Genomic DNA, 21,552 nt, shown 5'->3' with positions numbered 1-21,552 from the left:
AATTACATAATGTGCCCCCCACCACCCCTTAGGACCTTGCAGTATCATTGGGCTAAAGCGAAATGTACATGAGATTCCAAACAGAGTAACATGTGAGGTATGGTATTTGAAGGCAGTGAAAAAAGTATATGGATAGAGACATTTTTAGATGCGGATGTCCTGCAACCCATACATGCAGTAGGCTTCTTCAATGATTTTTGTAGCCATGAGACGTTAGTAGACGGGATGTTAATTATGCAGTAGTTTAATTTTGGCAAAAAAAAAACAAAAATTCTGTTTTTTAAATTCACATTAATGTTGTTCTTGCAAATTATTTAGCAAGCCACAGGTCCCTGTCGCTGTGAGAGCCACTATCTGAGGATGAATACACAGCTATAGTAATGCAGCATTCACCAAAATTCAAATAAAAAGGACATTGTGAGCAAAACTCTTTCAATTAATGAACAGGAGAAACCATAATTTAACAAATAAGTAAACCTTAAAAGATAATTTCCCTTATTACCACATAGCTACATTAATTAGGGTGTTGGGGGAAAGAAATCAGAAATCGTATGTAGCCTATTGTGAATTTTTTTTAAAGTATTTTTTACCAATAATTCACCTAAACATTTTCTGTCAAAGGTACCGCTGACGACAACTACATTTATCAGTTTACAGCAAAACAGTCCGAAAATAGACAATGCAGAAAATACATTCTATGTAGGCCTACTTCTTTAAAAAATGAAATAAATGTCAGACTGATGTGATGCGTTCACAAAAGTTACTAGGTGTAAAGTTGCATACCAAGGTTTAATTACTTACAGAATTTCCCTTTGGGAATCAAAGGGAAACCTTGATTGTGGCTCAGTGGTAGAGCGGTTGCCTACCAATCGGAAGGTTGGTGGTTCGATCCCTGGCCCTGCAGTCCCACGTCGAAGTGTCCTTGGGCCCCGAGTTGCCCCCGTGCTGCGTGAGTGTGATATGACTGAGCAGGTGGCACCTTGTACGGCAGCCTTGGTCAGTGTATGGTCAGTGTATGGCTGTGTGTGAATGGTGAATGCACATGCAATGGTGATACATTCACCATTCACACACTTGGAGTAGTTGTTAAGACTGAACAGCGCTATATAAATACAGCACATTTACATTAACAACGCAACGTGAGTAAATCCTGCTAACGTAAACCTACTTTAGCTGTGACATACACAATACATAACCATTACGAATGTCAGACAAGCCTCAACAACCTCCACTAGAGGATGCCTTCACATTCCAATAGGCTAAATGGAGTGTCTGCAGTATCTCGTTATCTAAGGCCTGTAACTTATACTGTCTGTGTATACCATACATGGTTATGTATTACATTTCAAACTGAGTACTGAGAAGTAGCTTGATAACTTATCAATAACCAAAATTGGGACCATATATGTTTCGTACAGTCTATAGCCAGTAAAAACAAGGTTGGGACATGGGCTGTATCAAAAAGAGTTGTACTAAGGTTTCAGCGAAGTTACCCAGCATGCACTACGCAAGAGATGGATGACTCCATTTTAGCACTAGAACGCATAAAGGGAGTTCAGGAATAAGGAAGATATATCTTTGATAAAAAAATGCCAAAAACTCAGATGATAAAGTCTTCATCTTACCTAATTGATATGAGGTCAGCTGAGCAAAGAATTTTTCATACTAACCAATGTCTGAACCCTTGAAATTAGTTTCTCTCAGTGGAAGTGGCTTCTTAAGCTGATTTCACTAAGCCCTGAAGCTGTAAAACTATTGGCATTCCAACAAAATTAGGTTAAGCAATGACATACTTGCTCAACATTGTATTTATATAGTCCTAAAACACGGTTACAAACAATGGGTATAAAATATGATACAAATTTGATGATCTTTACAATAATAATAAAATGTTAAATGACTAACAGAAACAGAAGGATTAGTTTGGTAAAGTAAAAAGACAAAAACATATCATGGGGAAAGATTTATTGAGAAACAATAGATGTTTCAAACTTATAAAAATCAGGTTATTGACCAATGTTCTGTCTTATTGATGAAATACATTTAAACAAAAACTGTCTAAAGTAATTTTGATGGCACAACAAAGCAACTTTACAGGTAGGTAGGTCAATTTTTTACTTTAAAAAAAAGGTAAATTAAAACCAAAGATTATTTCTAAATTTGAAACAAATTGTCTATTTAATAAATAGACAATGTCATCGAAAAAAAATGGCAAATGCCAACTAAGCACATCTAATATTCCTCTCCTTCCTCTTCTTCGTCAAAGGAGTCAATCCCAACCTCTTCATAATCCTTCTCCAGGGCAGCCATGTCTTCTCTGGCCTCTGAGAACTCTCCCTCCTCCATGCCCTCCCCAACATACCAGTGGACAAAGGCTCTCTTGGCGTACATTAGGTCAAACTTGTGGTCGAGACGGGCCCAGGCCTCAGCGATGGCTGTGGTGTTACTCAGCATGCACACAGCTCTCTGCACCTTGGCCAGGTCTCCTCCAGGAACCACTGTTGGAGGCTGATAGTTGATGCCCACCTTGAAGCCTGTGGGGCACCAGTCTACAAACTGGATGGTGCGTTTGGTCTTGATGGCTGCAATAGCAGAGTTGACATCTTTGGGCATCACATCACCACGATACAGCAGACAGCAGGCCATGTATTTACCATGACGAGGATCACACTTCACCATCTGATTTGCTGGCTCAAAGCAAGCGTTGGTGATCTCAGCAACTGACAACTGCTCATGGTAGGCTTTCTCTGCAGAGATGACTGGAGCATAGGTGGCCAGAGGGAAGTGGATACGAGGGTAAGGCACCAAGTTGGTCTGAAACTCTGTCAGGTCAACATTCAGGGCTCCATCAAAGCGAAGTGAGGCAGTGATGGACGAGACAATCTGGCTGATGAGCCTGTTCAGATTGGTGTATGACGGGCGTTCAATATCGAGGTTCCTGCGGCAGATGTCGTAGATGGCCTCGTTGTCCACCATGAAGGCACAGTCGGAGTGCTCCAGGGTGGTGTGGGTGGTCAGGATGGAGTTGTAAGGCTCTACTACAGCTGTGGAAATCTGGGGGGCCGGGTAGACAGCAAACTCAAGCTTAGACTTTTTGCCAAAGTCAACAGAGAGTCTCTCCATCAGCAGGGAGGTGAAACCTGAGCCAGTGCCTCCACCAAAAGAGTGAAAGACCAGGAAGCCTTGGAGACCCGTGCACTGATCAGCCTACAGATACAGAGAAACAATGATAAAGACTGGATAAAAACAGTAATGCAAAGCATTGCTTCACACTGCTTTAAACTGATGTGTATGAAAAGGAAATCTACAGTATCTTCAGATCTGCATAAAAAGGTTCCACATGCATGCAACCTCCATTCCCTTTCAAAAGGCTGCTCATGCCCATTCTGCATCCCCTTTTATTCAGCACCAGTAGCAGTGTGAGCTTCCATTCTACAACACTAAATATACTGTAGAGTAAGGTCTTACTGCAAAATGAGCTGTTGACTGTAAGGAGCCCTGTTAGAAGGGCAAAGCAAGTGTGAATGCAAAATATGCAAAATTCACAACTACCAGTGTCTTACCAATTTGCGGATTCTGTCTAGTACGGAGTCAATGATCTCTTTGCCAATAGTGTAGTGTCCACGGGCGTAGTTGTTGGCTGCATCTTCTTTTCCTGAGATCAGCTGTTCTGGGTGGAATAGTTGACGGTACGTTCCGGTGCGCACCTCATCTGGGAAATTAAAAGACAGAAGCCACAGTTGAGAAAGCAAATTCATCCGTTATAGAAAATGCTATTAGTGCATAAATCATTTCAAATGCTCACTGTGACACCTCATTCGTTGACCTATCACAACATGCAGATGAAAATGTGTGTGGTTTGGTAAAAGAAAAGGTGAAATAAGAAAGACACAACTTCATCCTCAATAGAACCTCTATGCTGTGCCAGCTATTGACAACTGGATGAGCAATGTCTGTGGAGAATGATGGGTAATTGGATTAACTTCTCTCAATTTTTACATATGTCTTGCACTTATCTATGCCACAAAAAAGAAACTACCATATTTTGAATATGCTGACATTTTAGAACATAAACTGCATTTGATAACACAACTGACCAATGACAGTGGGTTCCAGGTCAACAAAGATCGCTCTAGGGACGTACTTCCCAGCCCCAGTATCACTGAAGAAGGTGGTGAAAGAGTCGTCGTGGCCTCCTACTGGCTTGCAGTCCGGCATCTGGCCGTCTGGCTGGATGCCGTGTTCCAGACAGTAAAGCTCCCAGCAGGTGTTGCCCATCTGGACCCCAGCCTGGCCTACGTGAATAGAGATGCATTCACGCTGGAAGAGAGGAAGAGGACAAGTTGAAATAGGGGGCAGAGAAAAGGAGAGCAGGGAAATACAGTGGAGGGAAGATAAAGTGGCAATGCAGGGAAGGGAAAGGGTTGCATACTGTTTTTACAGTGAGCTAAGAGCGTTAAAAATAGTGAAGGGATTTTTGCTTTACAAAATATTATAAGCAAAGTGTATCATAATCAGATTTCACACAAATGCTAAAGTCGCAGGAATCCAAAGGAGTCATTTGGAAACTCAGCCACTAGGTGGAAGCAAAGAGATCTATAAGGGGAAGAAGGTTGACGTCGAAAGACCAAGCATAATGGATTTGCTGCAGAGTCACTGCAGGAACTCTGCAGTGTCTTCTCCCTAAATAAATTAAGTCATCCATCAGAGATTTTACCAGTGCAGGAAACATGTGGAAAGGTAGCTGTTCCTTTAAAACATCAGGCAGTATGGGACTGTTGTAGCAATGTTGCGAATCAATATGACAGACTGTTTAATGGCAATACTGGATTTTTAAATGATTTTTTAAATCAATGTGAGGAAAAACCTTGATTTGTCTGGTATCTAATTTGCTGGATTAGACTAAATCAACATTCCTTTCTGGTTAGTATTTTCCCCGAAAAGTTGTGAATGGATTTCCCACAAGTAACTTAAAAAACAATTACATACAAAAGATTTTATCCATATTACCCAGCCCTAGTCTAAAATTGAAAAAAATTATAATATTCACATATTTCTCCATCACAAGTTACCTGAAGTCTGTCTGACATTGTCAACTGCTAAAATTCTAATTGCTTAATTGATCAAATTAACCAGAGAAGGCATTGTAAAAACATACTCCTATTACTTTATCCACCTGATCAGATCTATGGATAAGACAGGCAAGGGAAGGTGGAGCGGTATAGTTGGAGGGTATAATAGGGAATGACCCTGTAAAGTCTGTTATTGATCGGCAACAAGTTTTTAGATATTTCCAATACTATAATATAAGCTATATAAAGAAAAGGTGACCCTACCCAGACTGTCCTGGGTTTCAAAGTTACCAGAGCTCTTTGCAGCAGCTATTTTAGGTTCTTCATACTAACCTGACACCTAGCAGCAAAGGCTCAGTTACTGTTTTAGTAAACACTGACTGACAGTCCCCAAAATAGTGATCACTGCAGGGTTAAACTTTACACTCAATCTGCTTTTAATGTTAAAGTTGAAAAAAAATATGTTAAAACGAAAATTGTATCTATCCTGATTTATTTTTGGCAACGATTTTTAAAATTGATTATTTTCCCTAGAATCAATATTTTGTATTTTTTCACCTAAATATTTTTTTACAGTACAGCTGACGGCAATTATATCATTTCCATATTCTGACCAAAAGCAGAAAATGCTGAAAATACATGCGATGTACTTCTTCACAAAACATGTACAGTGATGAGACCAAGTATTTGATACGCTGCTGATTTTGCAGGTTTTCCTACTTACAAAGCATGTAGAGGTCTGTAATTTTTGTAATTATAAGTACACTTCAGCTGTGAGAGAAGGAATCTAAAACAAAAGTCCAGAAAATCACATTGTTTGAATTTTAAATAATATATTTGCATTATATTGCATGACATAAGTATTTGATCACCTACAAACCAGTAAGAATTCTAGCTCTCACAGACCTGTTAGTTTTTCTTGAAGAAGCCCTCCTTTTCTCCACCTGTATTAACTGCACCTGTTTGAACTCGTTATCTGTATAAAAGACACCTGTCCACACACTCAAACAACCTCCAACTTCTCCACAATGGCCAAGACCAGAGAGCTGTGTAAGGACATCAGGGATAAAATTGTAGACCTGCACAAGGCTGGGATGGGCTACAGAACAACAGGCAAGCAGCTTGGTGAGAAGGCAACAACTGTTGGCGCAATTATTAGAAAATGGAAGAAGTTCAAGATGATGGTCAATCTCCCTGTAAAATCCTGTAGCGCACGCATTGTCACCCTGCTCAAGCCAGTGCATGTCCAGGCTTATCTGAAGTTTGCCAATGATGGTCATTGGCAATGATGAGGATGGTGGGATCTGGATGATCCAGAGGAGAAATGGGAGAAGGTCATGTGGTCTGATGAGACAAAAATAGAGCTTTTTGGTCTAAACTCCACTCGCCATGTTTGGAGGAAGAAGAAGGATGAGTACAACCCCAAGAACACCATCCCAACCTTGAAGCATGGAGGTGGAAACATCATTCTTTGGGGAAGCTTTTCTGCATAGGGGACGGGATGACTGTGCAGTATTGAGGGGAGGATGGATGGGGCCATGTATTGTGAGATCTTGGCTAACAACCTCCTTCCTTCAGTAAGAGCATTGAAGATGGGTTGTGGCTGGGTCTTCCAGCGTGACAACGACCCCAAACACACAACCAGGGAAACTAAGGAGTGGCTCAGTAAGAAGCATCTCAAGGTACTGGATTGGCCTAGCCAGTCTCCAGACCTAAACCCAATACAAAATCTTTGGAGGGAGCTAAAAGTCCATATTGCCCAGTGACAGCCCCGAAACCTGAAGGTCTGTATGGAGGAGTGGGCCAAAATCCCTGCTGCAGTGTGGCCAAACCTGGTCAAGGACTACAGGAAACTCATGATCTCTGGAATTGAAAACAAAGGTTTCTCTACCAAATATTAAGTTCTGCTTTTCTGATGTATCAAATGAAATAAATAAAATGCAATTTATTCAAAAATCAAACAATGTTTTCTGGCTTTTTTTAGATTCAGTCTCACAGTTGAAGTGTACCTGATTTCTTTTTTAATTTTTTTTTTTTTAAATTACAGACCTCTACATGCTTTGTACGTAGGAAAACCTGCAAAATCAGCAGTGTATCAAACACTTTGTTCTCCCCACTGTAAATGTCAGACTAACTGACGTGAAATGCCTTTTCTTTTTTTAGAAAACAATTGTTGAACTGTTTCATGATCTTGCCTCTAAATGTATTCAACTTTTGTTTTTGTTGAAGGAAAAGAAAACAATACTATGGAATCGCAATACAAATCAAATCGGCACCCATGCATCGTGAAAGAATCCAATCAGGACAAAGACATTTCGTCCCCAGCCCTATTTTCTGTCAAATTCAAGACAAAGTACACTCAAACCAAACTTCTCCTGTCCCTAGAACCTGTTAGGGTGTGTCTGTAATTTGACGTTAACAAGGGCATGTCTGAGCCCACATGGACTTGAGATTCCAGTTTTGTTGGTCACTAAAACTAAAGTGAATAGTCTACAGAGAGCAAGAGAGGAAAAGTGAACAAGATAGAAACAAAGAGCAATCAATTTGTTAAAAGCTTTTTTTCCAGGTCAGCAGACATGGGAGTACAGATCCCTTAATACTCCATCGTCAAAGTGGAATCTGCTTCTACTGTATAACAGGACAATGGACATAATGTACCATAAAGTCAAGGTGAGGATAAATAAATATGATTTAATGGAATCTTGTCATGAGACCCAAACTGCCATGCATTTAGTTTGTGTATAAAACCATGCTCTAAGAGCAAAAACATGAATTCATCTTTCCATTTTGTATGTTTACATGTTAACAAAAACTGGGATTAAAGTTTGGTGTGCTGGAGAACAGTTTTGCGATACGTTTCAATTTTGATTGACTTGCAGTGAAGCTCACATTGGTAGTAAGCACCTTGCTATGTGTGCGTTCTCAGAGTAAGAAACTGTGAACTTCATGACGAGTCATTTGTAGGCTACAACAAGCATGGATTACGCCAATTTTAAAAACATCTTGCACAAAGTGTGGGGCCGCCGTGTGAATTCACTCAAGATCCTGGGTCTACTTCCTTTACGTACGTATATGTTGTTATTTAGTGTCACTGGTGAGGTTAAATATGATTTGTATAGCTTTATACTAGGGCTAGGAAATATATCTATGTTGTATTGATATCGCGATATGAGACTAGATATCGTCTTAGATTTTGGATATTGTAATATCATAATATGGTAAGTATTGTCTTTACCTGGTTTTACAAGCTGCATTACAGTAAAGTGATGTAATTTAAATCAACTTTAACTTACCAGACTGTTGTAGATGTTCTATTATTTACCTTTACCCACCAAGAAATCAAATAATTTATGGAGAATATTTTTTTTAAATCTCATTGTGTAAATAACATTTTGTTAAAGCAGCAATCCTTACAATATCGTCATCGAAGTATTTGGTCAAAAGTATAGTGATATTTGATTTTCTCTATATTGCCCAGCCCTACTTTATACCACGCATTAAGTGTAGCTCTTGAAATAAAAAAAAAAATAACACTAACAATATCGGAACATAATGGATCAGACTATTTAACCAGGGCGGTTCTACTGTAGGAGTGTACTTAGTACACAATATCGTTTGGTTGTATAAGCCCTCACCACTGACAATGACAACACGCTGTGTTTATACTACACTGTTCAAACAGAACATGGTACCTGTGTGTGTGTGCTGGGTTTAGCCTACAGTCCCATTTTACTATGAAAACATGTGTCATTGCTTTCTACCATATGGAAGCCATTTTTAAATAATTGTTGGAAGCCCAGCCCACTGTTAGAACTTTACCGTGACTGTTTGAATTCGGAGGGAAAAGATTATGTCTTACCCAGGAAAAACACCAGTCTCAATCTGAGCTGACTGTTGATTATACATCATTACACATTATGCAACACGCCTAAATTCCTTGCTGATGTGTGTGTGTGTGTGTGTGTATGCGTGTTATATGTATATATATACACACCACACACACACACACACACACACACACACACACACACACACACACACACACACACACACACACACACACACACACACACACACACACACACACACAACAAACAACCACACACACACCAGAGCAAAAAAAAGAAACGTCCTGTCACTTTCAACTGCTTTTTACTTTAAGTAAACTTAAAATTTCATGCAAAAAAAAATCATCCTCATTAAAAAGATTTAACAACAAGGACATAAACTGAATAATTTTCCCAGTTGTGACTAACAGAAATGGAGTAATGTGTCCCTGAACAAGGGGGGAAAAGGGGGGGGGGGGGGGGGCAAAATCATAAATAGTCCTCAGTGTCTGGTGTGACCACCAGCTGCATTACGTACTGTACTGCACCAGACTGGCCAGTTCTTCTGTTGTTTTTGTTTATGTCCCGCAGGTGTAATATTTTGATGTATTGATCCTATGCAGGTGTTCTGCCATTGCTAGGGCGATCAGCAGTGCTTCCTGTCTCCAGTAGGGACATTGCAATGTATTGCCCTGGCCACATCTGCTGTCCCCATACCTCCTTGCGCCATGCCTAAGGCATGTTTACGCAGATTAGCAGGGACTTCTTTCTTTTGGTGTTTTTCAGAGTCAGTAGAAGTGTCTCTTTACTTCCCTAATTTTCTTTTAACTGTGACCTTAATTGCCTACTGCCCTTAAGCTGTTGTTGTCTTTTCAACTGTCCAACAGGTGCGTGCTCATTCATTGTTTATGGTTCATTGAACAAGCATGGGAAACTTTGTTTAGCCCTCACATTGTCCTTGGGTCAAACTGACCGGTTTTCTTATATCAATGTTCTTTTTAACTACCCAATTGTAATCACCCAAAATAACATGATTCCACACAACACTCTTTGGCGAATACAAATCTCTACTTTCATTCATTTTGGGGTGTGTTATTCAATTTTATAGCATTTGAAAACATCCATTCCTTTAATTTTAGTCAAAATAATTCCTAATTTCTGCTTTTCTAACTCAAACATTAGGTATAATTTCCTAAAAATTAGGATTATTGACCATCAATTTCAACAGTAACTGGTTATTAAGTTAGTGTTACGTAATGTTAAACGTCAAAAAAAGTTACAAACATTGAAAAAGAGTGTTGAAAATAGGGACAAAAAAGTAAGAAAAAGTTAAAAACATCGACTATAAACAGCGTCAACAAAAGGGTTGATTTTCAATTTTGACGGGAAGACAACACAAGGGTTAAACCCTTTACAATGAAGAGTTCTAAAGTTATTAAGATTTTTACAAAAGTATCTTTAAAATACAGTGTCCTGAAAAAGGGGCGTTTCTTTTTTTAATTATATATAGGAAATGATATTAAAGATAATCTCTCACTCAATATAAAAAATACTGGACTATTGATATATATTTTTAATAAAATAAACGCAAAACGAAAACAAGCTCACACTATACTATTTGTCTCTGATCATCCCCACCTGCTCACACAGGTCAGCAGCCAGCTCAGCGCTACTGCCAGTCATGAATCTATTTCCGTCACAGGAGTCCTGCTCTCCAGAAAGGCGCGCGCGGGGGGGGGGCAGTTCCGAGGAGTTGCTACATCGCACCACATTGAAAATGCTGAAGATTCACTGACGCACTTTGTAAACTAGCCCGGGAGCCAGCCGAGTCTGCGAGCTCGTTCCATTTGCTCTGACAGATACGGGTCTACGATATAATACGCATTTGCTAATAAGTCACTAGCCCCTCTTAGACTAGTACAAATGGAACGGCTGATGAAATATTTACTCAGTTTTAGTTTTAGGAAATAAACAAACCGAACTTTTGAAGTAGAAATTTCTCTCCAACTAAAACTGCAAAATGATAATATATACGTACCATTGTAGAATAGAGTAGTAGAATGTCCTTTGAAAGAAAAGCAACTCGCAGCTTGCTATATTCTAACCGTAGCTTCTCACAGCGTCCGTCAAGGTGGTCCGAGTGAGTGAGTAATGCCAGGTGGGCGGGGAGCTCACGCGCTATGTTCAACTGCAAACCACTCCCACCTGTCAATTTGACGTGAGCGCGCACAGTGAGCGCGCAGGCCACTTTCTGTATTGCAGCAAGACACTGTGCGTTGTAGAAATTATTTATCCAAAACAAAGAAATATTGAGTCCCACTGCTATCATTATATCAAGCATTTCAAACACAACCCTGGGGGAAGTTTTTAGAGAGTACAAGATGAAATGGGTTTCTACTATTTCCCTATGTTCACACACACACTGCACACAGAGACAGCAAAATCCCACAGAGAGAGGGTGCAGGAGGCAGGTTAGTTCATGCACGGTTAAAGGGTAATGGCTAAAAGTGAGTTTTAAGCTCACTCTTTGAAGAATCTCTTGTGAAATGCATGGAAGGAGAAAGGGATTTCTGTAGGTTTGTGGTGGCTATTGAAAAAAAAACTGTAAGCATAGTACTTAGTTTTGATTGAGGCACAGATAGTGACAGGGTAGTACGCTACAGAGCAACATAAAGCTAGTAACGTTTAGGTTTTTGTTCTGCATGGTTAGCTTTTTAAGATTGTAATTCATAATAGTTTTTTTTTAAATCAAATGTTAATGCTATTTCATAATTCCCAAACACACTGTCCTGCTGAGAAAGTTCTTACCTGACCATTTAGACCATGATGATGGTCTAAATGCTAAACACATCTCAATACTGTTTACAGCCTAACAGAATGTGTGTAGGGAGACATCAAATCCCCTTTTCTTTCTTATTGCTTTAATCAGTCATGTCAGCATCATGCATCCATTTTATTTGCCAATATGTTACTTAATCACATTTTTATTACCTGTCTCTAATTGGAAAACCACATTACTTTTAGTGCCCTGGAAATCCAATCCCGCCCACAGCAATTCAAACTGCCCATCTTGCCGCATGTCATAGTCACGCCTACAGTCAGTTACTGTATCTCGTGGGTGGGACGAACATCCTGCAAACCTCCCCACACTACCCTTTTACTGCATGTGCTGTCATTGTAACCATTTGAAAGCTAGAGGTCGTGGTTGTTTCACCATGAGTCACTGAATGAGAGTCACTTTTTTACTCATACTCATTCATTAGTTTTACTCAACAGACAGTCCATGTGACATTCTAAGAGTAGAAGTATTTTTTTTCACCACTACAGCAGGACCTGTAAAACGTTCATGTATTTATGTCACTCTTCCACTACAATGCTTTCTGTGTAAATTTGTATTGTAAGATTCTAATTTATAATGTCATGTATCATTTCAATTAGGAGAGACATGTTTGCAGATATGCAAATGAGGTTTATAGTACAGCTCAAGAAAATTTACAAAGTATTTGGCAATTATATTATTCACTATACAAATATGTTGAATGTATTTAATGGGGTAGAGAACCATCAGAACCCCAGATGGAATCTAGACACCGGTGGTGGCAACAAAGGACTAGATGACCTGAGGTGGAGGGTTGTACTCTTTGCCTGCAACCACAGCTGATAACAAAGGGAGAACAGATTTTTAAAGCAGGGTTGTGACTCTGTGAATGGCCCTTGCATTTTGTGTACGATTCTGACTATAGTATCTGGTTTATCAAGAAGGTGAATGCCTCCAACAGCTGATTGGAGTTAGGTGGAGCTTTGATTAAGAGTGAGGTCTTCCTTAAAGGATTTACACTGAGCTACTTTTCAATCAGGAGAGACTAGTTGCATGTATGCCACAGTTATGCACCGCATGAAAAAAAATCTACATTCATAAATCTACACAGCCTGATTGATTTAGGACTGCATCGATTAAAAGTTAGGTCTTCCTGAAAGAATTTACGCTGAGCTGGACATGTGGCTCTCAATAACATTACAAATATTTACATTCCCGCAAATTTAATTATCATGACCTCAAAACATTTGCAAATAATCTCTTCTTGTTTTGTTCTGCTCTGGGTCTCTTTCTTACTTTCCAGCACTGGCATTATTAGGACCTATTAGTGAAAGGTCTTAATTGCGGGGCGTTGTTTGATACTCTCAAACAATGGAAGAAGGACATAAATGTATGACTCAGGCAACACCTATGAGGGCAAAACACTTGAAAGAAGAAGACAACAGCAAGGTGTGTGCTTTCCCAGTGAAATTTAAGAGATATTTAGTTGAAGCTGGATTTTGAAGCTGACACAAAATAAGTCATATTTAGAACATTATTTCATATTTATTTATTTATTTGAAAAGAGCCATTATTTTGTCACAGGTTGTTAAACATTTTATTTTATTACATACGTTTTTTGTACCATTGAGGCATAATAAAGCATGTTCAATAACCTCTGAGAAGCCTGTGTCCTCTTTTTTGGAAATCAAGATATGGTCAGCCTACGTTAGCATCAAAATGGCGCCATTGGAGCTACGCTTTGTGGACGCTACGAGGGCTGACAATACTTCAGCTCACAGAACGTGAACCAGACCTAAAGGTTTTGTAGCGTGATTCATAGTGATGATTACTGCAATGTCCTTTTTTATGCTTTTCCAAATTGTGCCACTAGAGGCCTTCAATTTGCTCAGAACACACAGCCAGGATCCAGACAACAACTAGAAAATATGATCACACAACAGTCGTTTTTGCCTCCCTCATCAGTGCAAGCTACAGCTCTGATTTTTAGGTTCCGATTTTAACATATAAAGCCCTGCGTGGACTCACACCACCTTGTTTATCTGAGCTTACTATACCATTTGCACCGCCACGCAATCAAACCAGCATCTGTTGCATCGAGGACTCTACCAGGTGAGCTACCCAAGAGCTCATTTCTGTGTTCCTTTAATTGTAAAGTGCACTGAGACCATGTCTGATGGGGATTTTACACATTAAGTACATTTGATTGATTGATTGTTAATCATCAATTCGGAAACATGTTTGAATTTCTTTTACATTTTTGGGGAAAAAATAACTGTGCACACTGTGACAACAAGGAGGAAGTCCACTTGACGTTTGTGAACAAACATCATATTATACTAAATCAACATTTCCCACATCACAGTGGACCCCTGTTAATGGTCTTGAAAGTGGTTTGACTTGTTTTAATACAGACCAGAGCGTTCTGCCTTCGAGCTATGCTATTGTATTGAATTTGGGATGTTCCTGCCAGCTGAAACATGCAGAACCCTCTGCTATACAACTGAAACCCCACGTTGAGTAGCATTGTGAGCATGTGACCTAAACAACCTTTTGGAAACCATTGGCTTTCTGGGCTTAGAAATTTAAATGGATTGACAAGGAATCCCAGCACGGATTTAAAATCGTGATTGTGTGTTGTTTTTGCCTTTGGTCTTTCATGTTGCATATAATGAAACTAATCTGGCAGGCAGTTGCCAATTACTCCATGTTAGATGATGCCTGATGAGGCAATTCACATGTTTCTTTCTCTACTCAACAACTGAGGAAGGAAAAGCACACATCGTATATGTGTTATATTTCAATTCAAATACTGACAGTTAATTTCAATTTATGAAAAGAGTATGGGGAAAGTATAAGTGATGTGCTTGATGAACAATGTACAGTATTTTAATAAAACTGCACATTTTAGTTTGCTAAAGGTGCCATTAGAATTCAGCATACATCCTTGTTTGGAGATTTTGTCTTTCCATAAAAACGTTTTTAACAAAAAAAAACGTTAAAGTTTTCATCTTGTATTCATCTTGTACAGCCTGTATTTTTGGTGAGAATCCACAACAAACTTTTAATGACTTTTAGTTTAAAAAGTTGCACCACGAGGAACTTGGTAGCCTATTCTTCATTTTGTGACACACATTGACAAAACAAAACTGATCCAAAGTTTAGCTGTACATCTTAAAGCTTAAAAACATGAGAATTACATTGAACAAAATCATTAGTTTTTGTGCTGTGTAAAAACATTGCATTAGAACAAAAGCAAAAAACAACATGTGGTCAGACATATCTTGTTTTTTTGCATTCAAATTTATTTTCAATCTGCCATATCAGTCTGAGAAACCTTCTCTTTTGCGCCCCTCCCCCCACTATCCTCTCCCATGTGGAATGTAAGTTATGAAAGGGCTCCTATGTCAGTTTACGTACCATTCAGCTGTGACTGTGCGGGAGCAGGGAGAGAAAATAACTGAATAACTTCACTGTATGGTGCTGTTTGTGTAGTTCATACTCAGACAGTGGCCTGCAGCAACAACAGGATCCCAGTTATGTATGAATCACAGCTTTGTGATCTAAAGACGCTTGTTGAAAAGTTGTACCAAGGATAAGCAAAAACCATTGACATTTCATAGAACTGTCATTTGTTTTTTATCTTTTACATTTCAGTGGTGAGTGGATTTCCAATGGGATGTTTCTCTGTGCATTTCCGAAAAGCCGATTAAACTGAAACTCTGCATGTTGCAATGTCATTTGTGTCATCTCACATTACTTGTACTCTTACTGTAGGCCACTTACTTTTCTTACCATTAAATAATAGGAGTACTAGGAATAAAGAACTACATAGTGTTTTCATTTTTTCCAGATCATCATTGTGTGAATATTTATTCAACTATATAAATACAGACAAAGGGTGTGGGTGAGTGTGTGTGTGTGTGTGGGTGCAGATGAATGCATCCAATACGCATAATCATTCTCTTAGCGCACAGTCCTTGTTAATACATATACTGTATTATATGGTGAGAAAACCTCAGGGGTGAACATTTGAATGCTACTGGTAAATTCCCCAAAAAACAATTTAAGCATTGTATTTAAACTCTCTCTCTCTCTCTCTCTCTCTGTTATGATGCACAGGAGGATCCAGGAGCGGACACACAAGTGTAAGGAGTTCATGCAGGTTAATTGAGAAAGCAGGTGAGCCAAGGTGTAGGAGATCTCCAGGCTTGACGGAGCTCAGGTGATTGTATTTAGAGGAGCGGTCAGGGCGGACAGACAGGATAGCAGGCAGGCAGGCAAACACTATGGCGAGGCGAGAACGGATAGTTAGAAACACATTAACCCTGGGGGCCCTGAGGCCATTTTTACAGTTTAATTTCCGTCTGGATTTATTTTATAAAAAAGCTTGTAAAACATCAACCCTGTTGTCTACAGTCAAGATATGAACATCATTTTTTTTTAGGACAAACTGGGTTATTAGAATATTTGGGTTGCAGTGAGGTCACTTGCATGTTAAAAATGGTTGTAGGGCCTTAAAGATAAATAAATAAATAAATAAATAAATAAATAAATAATTAATTAATCTTCCAGATATGTATTGATATCACAGACAAAAGTAAAACCTAAGCCATTTTCCATTCTAAAACACTTCTCATATGTCTTGGGGGTCACACTGTGAAGAAATAATCATTATAACTTATACAGTTGACAAAATACATGCATTTTTTCCAAAAAAGTCAAGACGTTTTGCTCTCATGACATTTACTTATGCCAATAATAACATAATAATGTCATATTTATTGATATTACACCCACAGCAATGTTATACAAGCAAATGTGTCTAAATATTGCATAATTTGGCCTTCCATAGAGTATACAGGCATTTTTTGTCCCCTCTGGCCTTCCATACAAGAGGGGTGCCTTTATCTCCCTTATATGGGCATGCACTTCCTGAAAAATAGACAGGACAGACACAGAGCGGGAGATCAGAGATTAGACGAACGATTCAGCGGCAGAAATGAGCCAAAACGCGATGAATTATGGATATAAAGTGGATCAATCTTGGATATAACAGTATGGATTTAAAGCCCAAAGAGGCTGAAGTTCCAGGCTGGATAGAAAATCCCCTGTAGAGGCTAGAAAGACAGGGAAAAGGCCGCCGTGAACATGAAATCGTCAGGATTTAAACGAAACCGAAAGTGAGTAAATCGCTTGTATGGTTCAAAAGTTATTAAACTATGAATCAGAGGTACTTTTTTACTCGTGGGCGAGTGTCTCGGGCTCAGAAGGTTGCGTTCGGCAAACTATCAAGAGGCCTAAGCATAATACCAAGGGTAGTAAGCTGGCGAAGAGTGAAGCAGAACCAGAGCATATAACAGGGAGAGTGATGATTGATGAGCCACAGGTGTGGTGAGCTGCAGCTGGTGATGAGCCGCAGGTGTGAAGCACTGCCAGCAGAGATGAGCCTGCACAAACACACACAAACAAACAAACAAACAAACAAGACTGACAGGGGGAAGGGAAGAGACAGCAGGATAAAACCCTAACACTCTCTCACATTCACAAGATGAGAAAATAAGGGAAAAGTGCATACATAAGCATAGGCATAATCTCAAACTGACAGACAAAGTAGATCAATGTAAGGGCGGATAACATCACAGATAGTAATAGGGACTTCCCTTATTTTCTTTTTTTCAAACTGCTGCTCCCTCCCACCAATGAGATATGCAGCTGCTTGCTGTGCCTTCCTGCCTGCCCCCTCCACATCCTTGCCTATATAAACCCTGACTCTCCCTCTCCTCCGCACTTCTGCCTTGTATCTGAATCCTCAACGTCAGTCGAAGGACAAGCAGACACAATGGTAAGTAACAGCCTGGCTGATGACATAGCCTTGAAATGTCCTCTCTCTTCCCTTTAGCCTCCCTTTGTCTTTGTTTCTTAGCGTTAGATGGATTAAACCGTCGAGCCTCTTTAATGCTCATAAGGCCTCTGCTCTGGAGTTGAAGGTTACTGATACAAGAGCAGCTTTAGTCTGTTAAGTGACAGTAGTTTTTTATCTGGATGTACCGTATGTTAAACTTTTTTTTTCCAGGGAATGTCTGGTGAGAATTGAAGGGCAGGAATGCCATGGGATAAACACTCATGCCCACAAGACTCCATGAGTCATTTCTGTACTCTTGGACAGTCTAGGTCAAATGACAGACACTTTTTAAGTTAGAATGCTTTGTAATTTCCCTACTTGTTTGATGTACTTCAACTAGTCAAAAAGAAGGAAACGCATGTAACTAATAGAACACAATAACTTGAGGCTTAATCAAGTGTTTGTTGAGAAATTAAAGTAGACCTAATCTTGACAGAAAAGGAGTAACCAGGGTAATCGTGGCAGTGGGGGGATGGATAGAAAGAACAGGGAAAAGAGGAGTGGTCTGGACTAGACAGTATGAGTTACATGGCAGCCATTTTGCAGCTGTTAGGAGTTTTTGGTTGGATAGAGATGTGGAGAAAGGGAGAGAGAAGGAGACATCCCTGACTGTTACATAGCACTATGCAGCTGGACAGGATGGGGGAGGAGAGAGACACAAAAGGGGAGGGGGTGAGGAAAGGGAGGAGATACATGATGGAGGCTTGGGGGAAGGTTTTCCCATCTTCTAGAGGCAAAGCCTTCCCGTTTGCCACACAGTGCCTTTTTACTATATGTGGGTTTCACATTCTTTGGGGAAACTCCATAAAATGGGTTAAGTGCATTTCTTCTGAAGCTACATTTCCTGAGTACATTTGCTGGATTCTATAACAACAAAGAGTGCAGACTCTGGACAATCTAACAGCTGCTTTCATTTAAACGCTGTTTTGCTCGCTATGCACTTTGAGCAGCTCCAAGCTTCACATTCTGCTCTGGCACACTGTTTTCAGCTGTCAATGTTTCGTTGTCAGCTAAGCTTTTTACTCTCTGAACTGAGTGCAGTCATAACATAAAAGAGTATCATTAGACAATAAGAAAGAAGGAACATTGCAGAGCAATAAGGAAAAAGGACAAGAATGGTCTGTTTTTTTTCCACTTTTTTCTGACAAATGTAAAACTTGAAACCACTAAACTGAACGTGTTTGTGAGATGATCTGACATACGGTGATGCACACTGTATGTCAGTTATTTGTAAACAGTTAGTGTTTGGTCTGGATAAATTAATAGTGCAGTGTGTAAAATGCAAAAGAAATGCCAGATCTTAAAGTTGAGTGAGACTTCTTCCTGTAGCCACTTCCTGCGGTTGCTGCGCATGCATTTCCTGTATGGGAAATGCAGCCACAGCCATGAAGAGCACTCCCTCTCTGAAATGACCTGTGATGGACCAGTCTCCTGTGTTGGCTAGAATTTCTGAATACAGAGTCAACGGGAGATGCAGAAATCTAGTTTTCTCTCAGACCACTGTAACTACAATATGCTAAAATATTATGCATTTTTGCCCAACAACTCCAAAAATAGAGTGCCCACAGCTTTAAAGCAAATGCAGTAATACTTTTCAATTAATAAATTACATATGACTTAATTTCATCTAATTTTACCAACCTCTCTACCTTCTTTTGTTCAGCGTGAGTGTATTTCCATGCACGTCGGCCAAGCCGGAGCCCAGATGGGCAATGCATGCTGGGAGCTGTACTGTCTGGAACATGGGATCCAGCCAGATGGCCAGATGCCCAGTGACAAGACCATTGGAGGAGGAGATGACTCTTTCAATACCTTCTTCAGTGAGACAGGAGCAGGAAAGCATGTTCCCAGAGCCATCTTTGTCGACCTGGAACCTACTGTCATCGGTCAGTAATGTGTAAATGTGTGTGTAATGAACAGTATATACTTGACTTCACAATGCCTAATTTCTAAAAGACAAGGTATACTGTATCCACACTGATGGCACTCTATACTTTGTCTTACACCTAAGTATTGCAGTTAAAATGCTATTTATTTTTAATTACAGTAGGGTATCTTAGAAAATGTTTAACATTCATACCCTGTGGACATTAGCTTTCTATCTTTTCTTTCACAGATGAGGTTCGTACAGGAACCTACCGGCAGCTGTTCCATCCTGAGCAGCTGATTACAGGAAAAGAAGATGCTGCCAACAACTACGCCCGTGGACACTACACCATCGGCAAGGAGATCATTGATCTGGTTCTTGACAGGACTCGTAAACTGGTGAGAGTTTAGTTAGTTTGCTGGACAGGTTTAGCATTGTGGCAGGCTTATCTTTTGATTAAAGGAAAATTTACTTTGCCAAAAAGGATATTTGCCAGATTTTCAGAGCAGATTTCAATATAAAAAAAACACTGAAGAAAAGGTAATTGAGTTTTTATAATGTCCAGAACGGGTGGTTTTCTTGTGACTTCAGACATTTTGATATTGTGAAACTGAAGTGGGATTTTAAATCAAAGAAAATTTTCCTTTCAGGCGGATCAGTGTACGGGCCTGCAGGGATTTCTAATCTTCCACTCCTTTGGTGGAGGCACTGGCTCAGGTTTCACCTCCCTGCTGATGGAGAGACTCTCTGTTGATTACGGAAAGAAATCAAAACTTGAGTTTGCTGTCTACCCGGCCCCCCAGGTCTCCACTGCAGTGGTGGAGCCTTACAACTCCATCCTGACCACCCACACCACCCTGGAGCACTCCGACTGTGCCTTCATGGTGGACAACGAGGCCATCTACGACATCTGCCGCAGGAACCTTGATATTGACAGGCCGACTTACACCAACCTAAACAGGCTTATTGGCCAGATTGTGTCTTCAATTACAGCTTCACTTCGCTTTGATGGAGCCCTGAATGTTGACCTGACAGAGTTTCAGACCAACTTGGTGCCTTACCCTCGTATCCACTTCCCTCTGGCCACCTATGCTCCAGTCATCTCTGCAGAGAAAGCCTACCATGAGCAGTTGTCAGTTGCTGACATTACCAACGCTTGCTTTGAGCCAGCAAATCAGATGGTGAAGTGTGATCCTCGTCATGGTAAATACATGGCCTGCTGTCTGCTGTATCGTGGTGATGTGGTGCCCAAAGACGTCAACTCTGCTATTGCAGCCATCAAGACCAAACGCACCATCCAGTTTGTAGACTGGTGCCCCACAGGCTTCAAGGTGGGCATCAACTATCAGCCTCCAACAGTGGTTCCTGGAGGAGACCTGGCCAAGGTGCAGAGAGCTGTGTGCATGCTGAGTAACACCACAGCCATCGCTGAGGCCTGGGCCCGTCTCGACCACAAGTTTGACCTAATGTACGCCAAGAGAGCCTTTGTCCACTGGTATGTTGGGGAGGGCATGGAGGAGGGAGAGTTCTCAGAGGCCAGAGAAGACATGGCTGCCCTGGAGAAGGATTATGAAGAGGTTGGCACTGACAGCATGGGAGAGGAAGATGAAGAGGGAGAGGAGTATTGAAGGGCCACACATCATCCTGGCTTTACTATCACCTATTCCAAAAGTTATCATGAATGCAATACATTCCAAAAAACACTCTGATAACCGGCGATGGTGATCAATATCAGTATTATAAATAAAATGTTCTCATGAACCTATTAAATGATGAATTGTGATCATTCCTGAAATCCTCCTGGCAGCCAATTAAGCAAATATTTTTTTGTAAATTACTACAACAATAATAGTCAAACACTTTGCTGACCTAAAAAGCTAATACATGCTTTATACTGAGTCCTCTGGAGTTATATCAGACTAATGAGATTTGCATTTAACTTTTACAACTGTTACAGAATTACAAGATTTGCTATAAAATTTGTCTATAAAAAGGTATGTAGAGAAAATACTTAATAAATTAAATAAAAGCATTAGTAGTACCCAAAGAAATCTATCAGAGAC

At 40.0% G+C, this 21,552-nt stretch overlaps 2 protein-coding genes across 2 annotated transcripts; one reads left to right on the top strand and one right to left on the bottom strand.

The window, feature by feature from the left end:
• Positions 1-1,952: 1,952 nt before the first annotated feature.
• On the bottom strand, positions 1,953-11,097 carry LOC116697695 (tubulin alpha chain). The gene is made up of 4 exons (XM_032529083.1): positions 10,938-11,097; positions 4,098-4,320; positions 3,564-3,712; positions 1,953-3,207 (listed from the first exon to the last, which is right to left on the bottom strand). The coding sequence occupies exons 1-4, from the start codon at positions 10,938-10,940 to the stop codon at positions 2,233-2,235; spliced, it is 1,350 nt and encodes a 449-aa protein (XP_032384974.1). The 5' UTR covers positions 10,941-11,097; the 3' UTR covers positions 1,953-2,232.
• A 6,344-nt stretch (positions 11,098-17,441) lies between these two features.
• Positions 17,442-21,259, top strand: tuba8l3 (tubulin, alpha 8 like 3). The gene is made up of 4 exons (XM_032529082.1): positions 17,442-17,562; positions 19,286-19,508; positions 19,739-19,887; positions 20,140-21,259. Exons 1-4 carry the CDS (start codon positions 17,560-17,562, stop codon positions 21,115-21,117), a joined length of 1,353 nt encoding a protein of 450 aa, XP_032384973.1. The 5' UTR covers positions 17,442-17,559; the 3' UTR covers positions 21,118-21,259.
• The last annotated feature ends 293 nt before the right edge of the window (positions 21,260-21,552 follow it).

Source organism: Etheostoma spectabile, chromosome 11 (genome assembly GCF_008692095.1).
Source record: "Etheostoma spectabile isolate EspeVRDwgs_2016 chromosome 11, UIUC_Espe_1.0, whole genome shotgun sequence".
Taxonomy (NCBI): domain Eukaryota; kingdom Metazoa; phylum Chordata; class Actinopteri; order Perciformes; family Percidae; genus Etheostoma; species Etheostoma spectabile.
The sequence above is the reverse complement of the archived record's forward strand: the minus strand, read 5'-3'. Positions and strand labels throughout refer to the sequence as shown.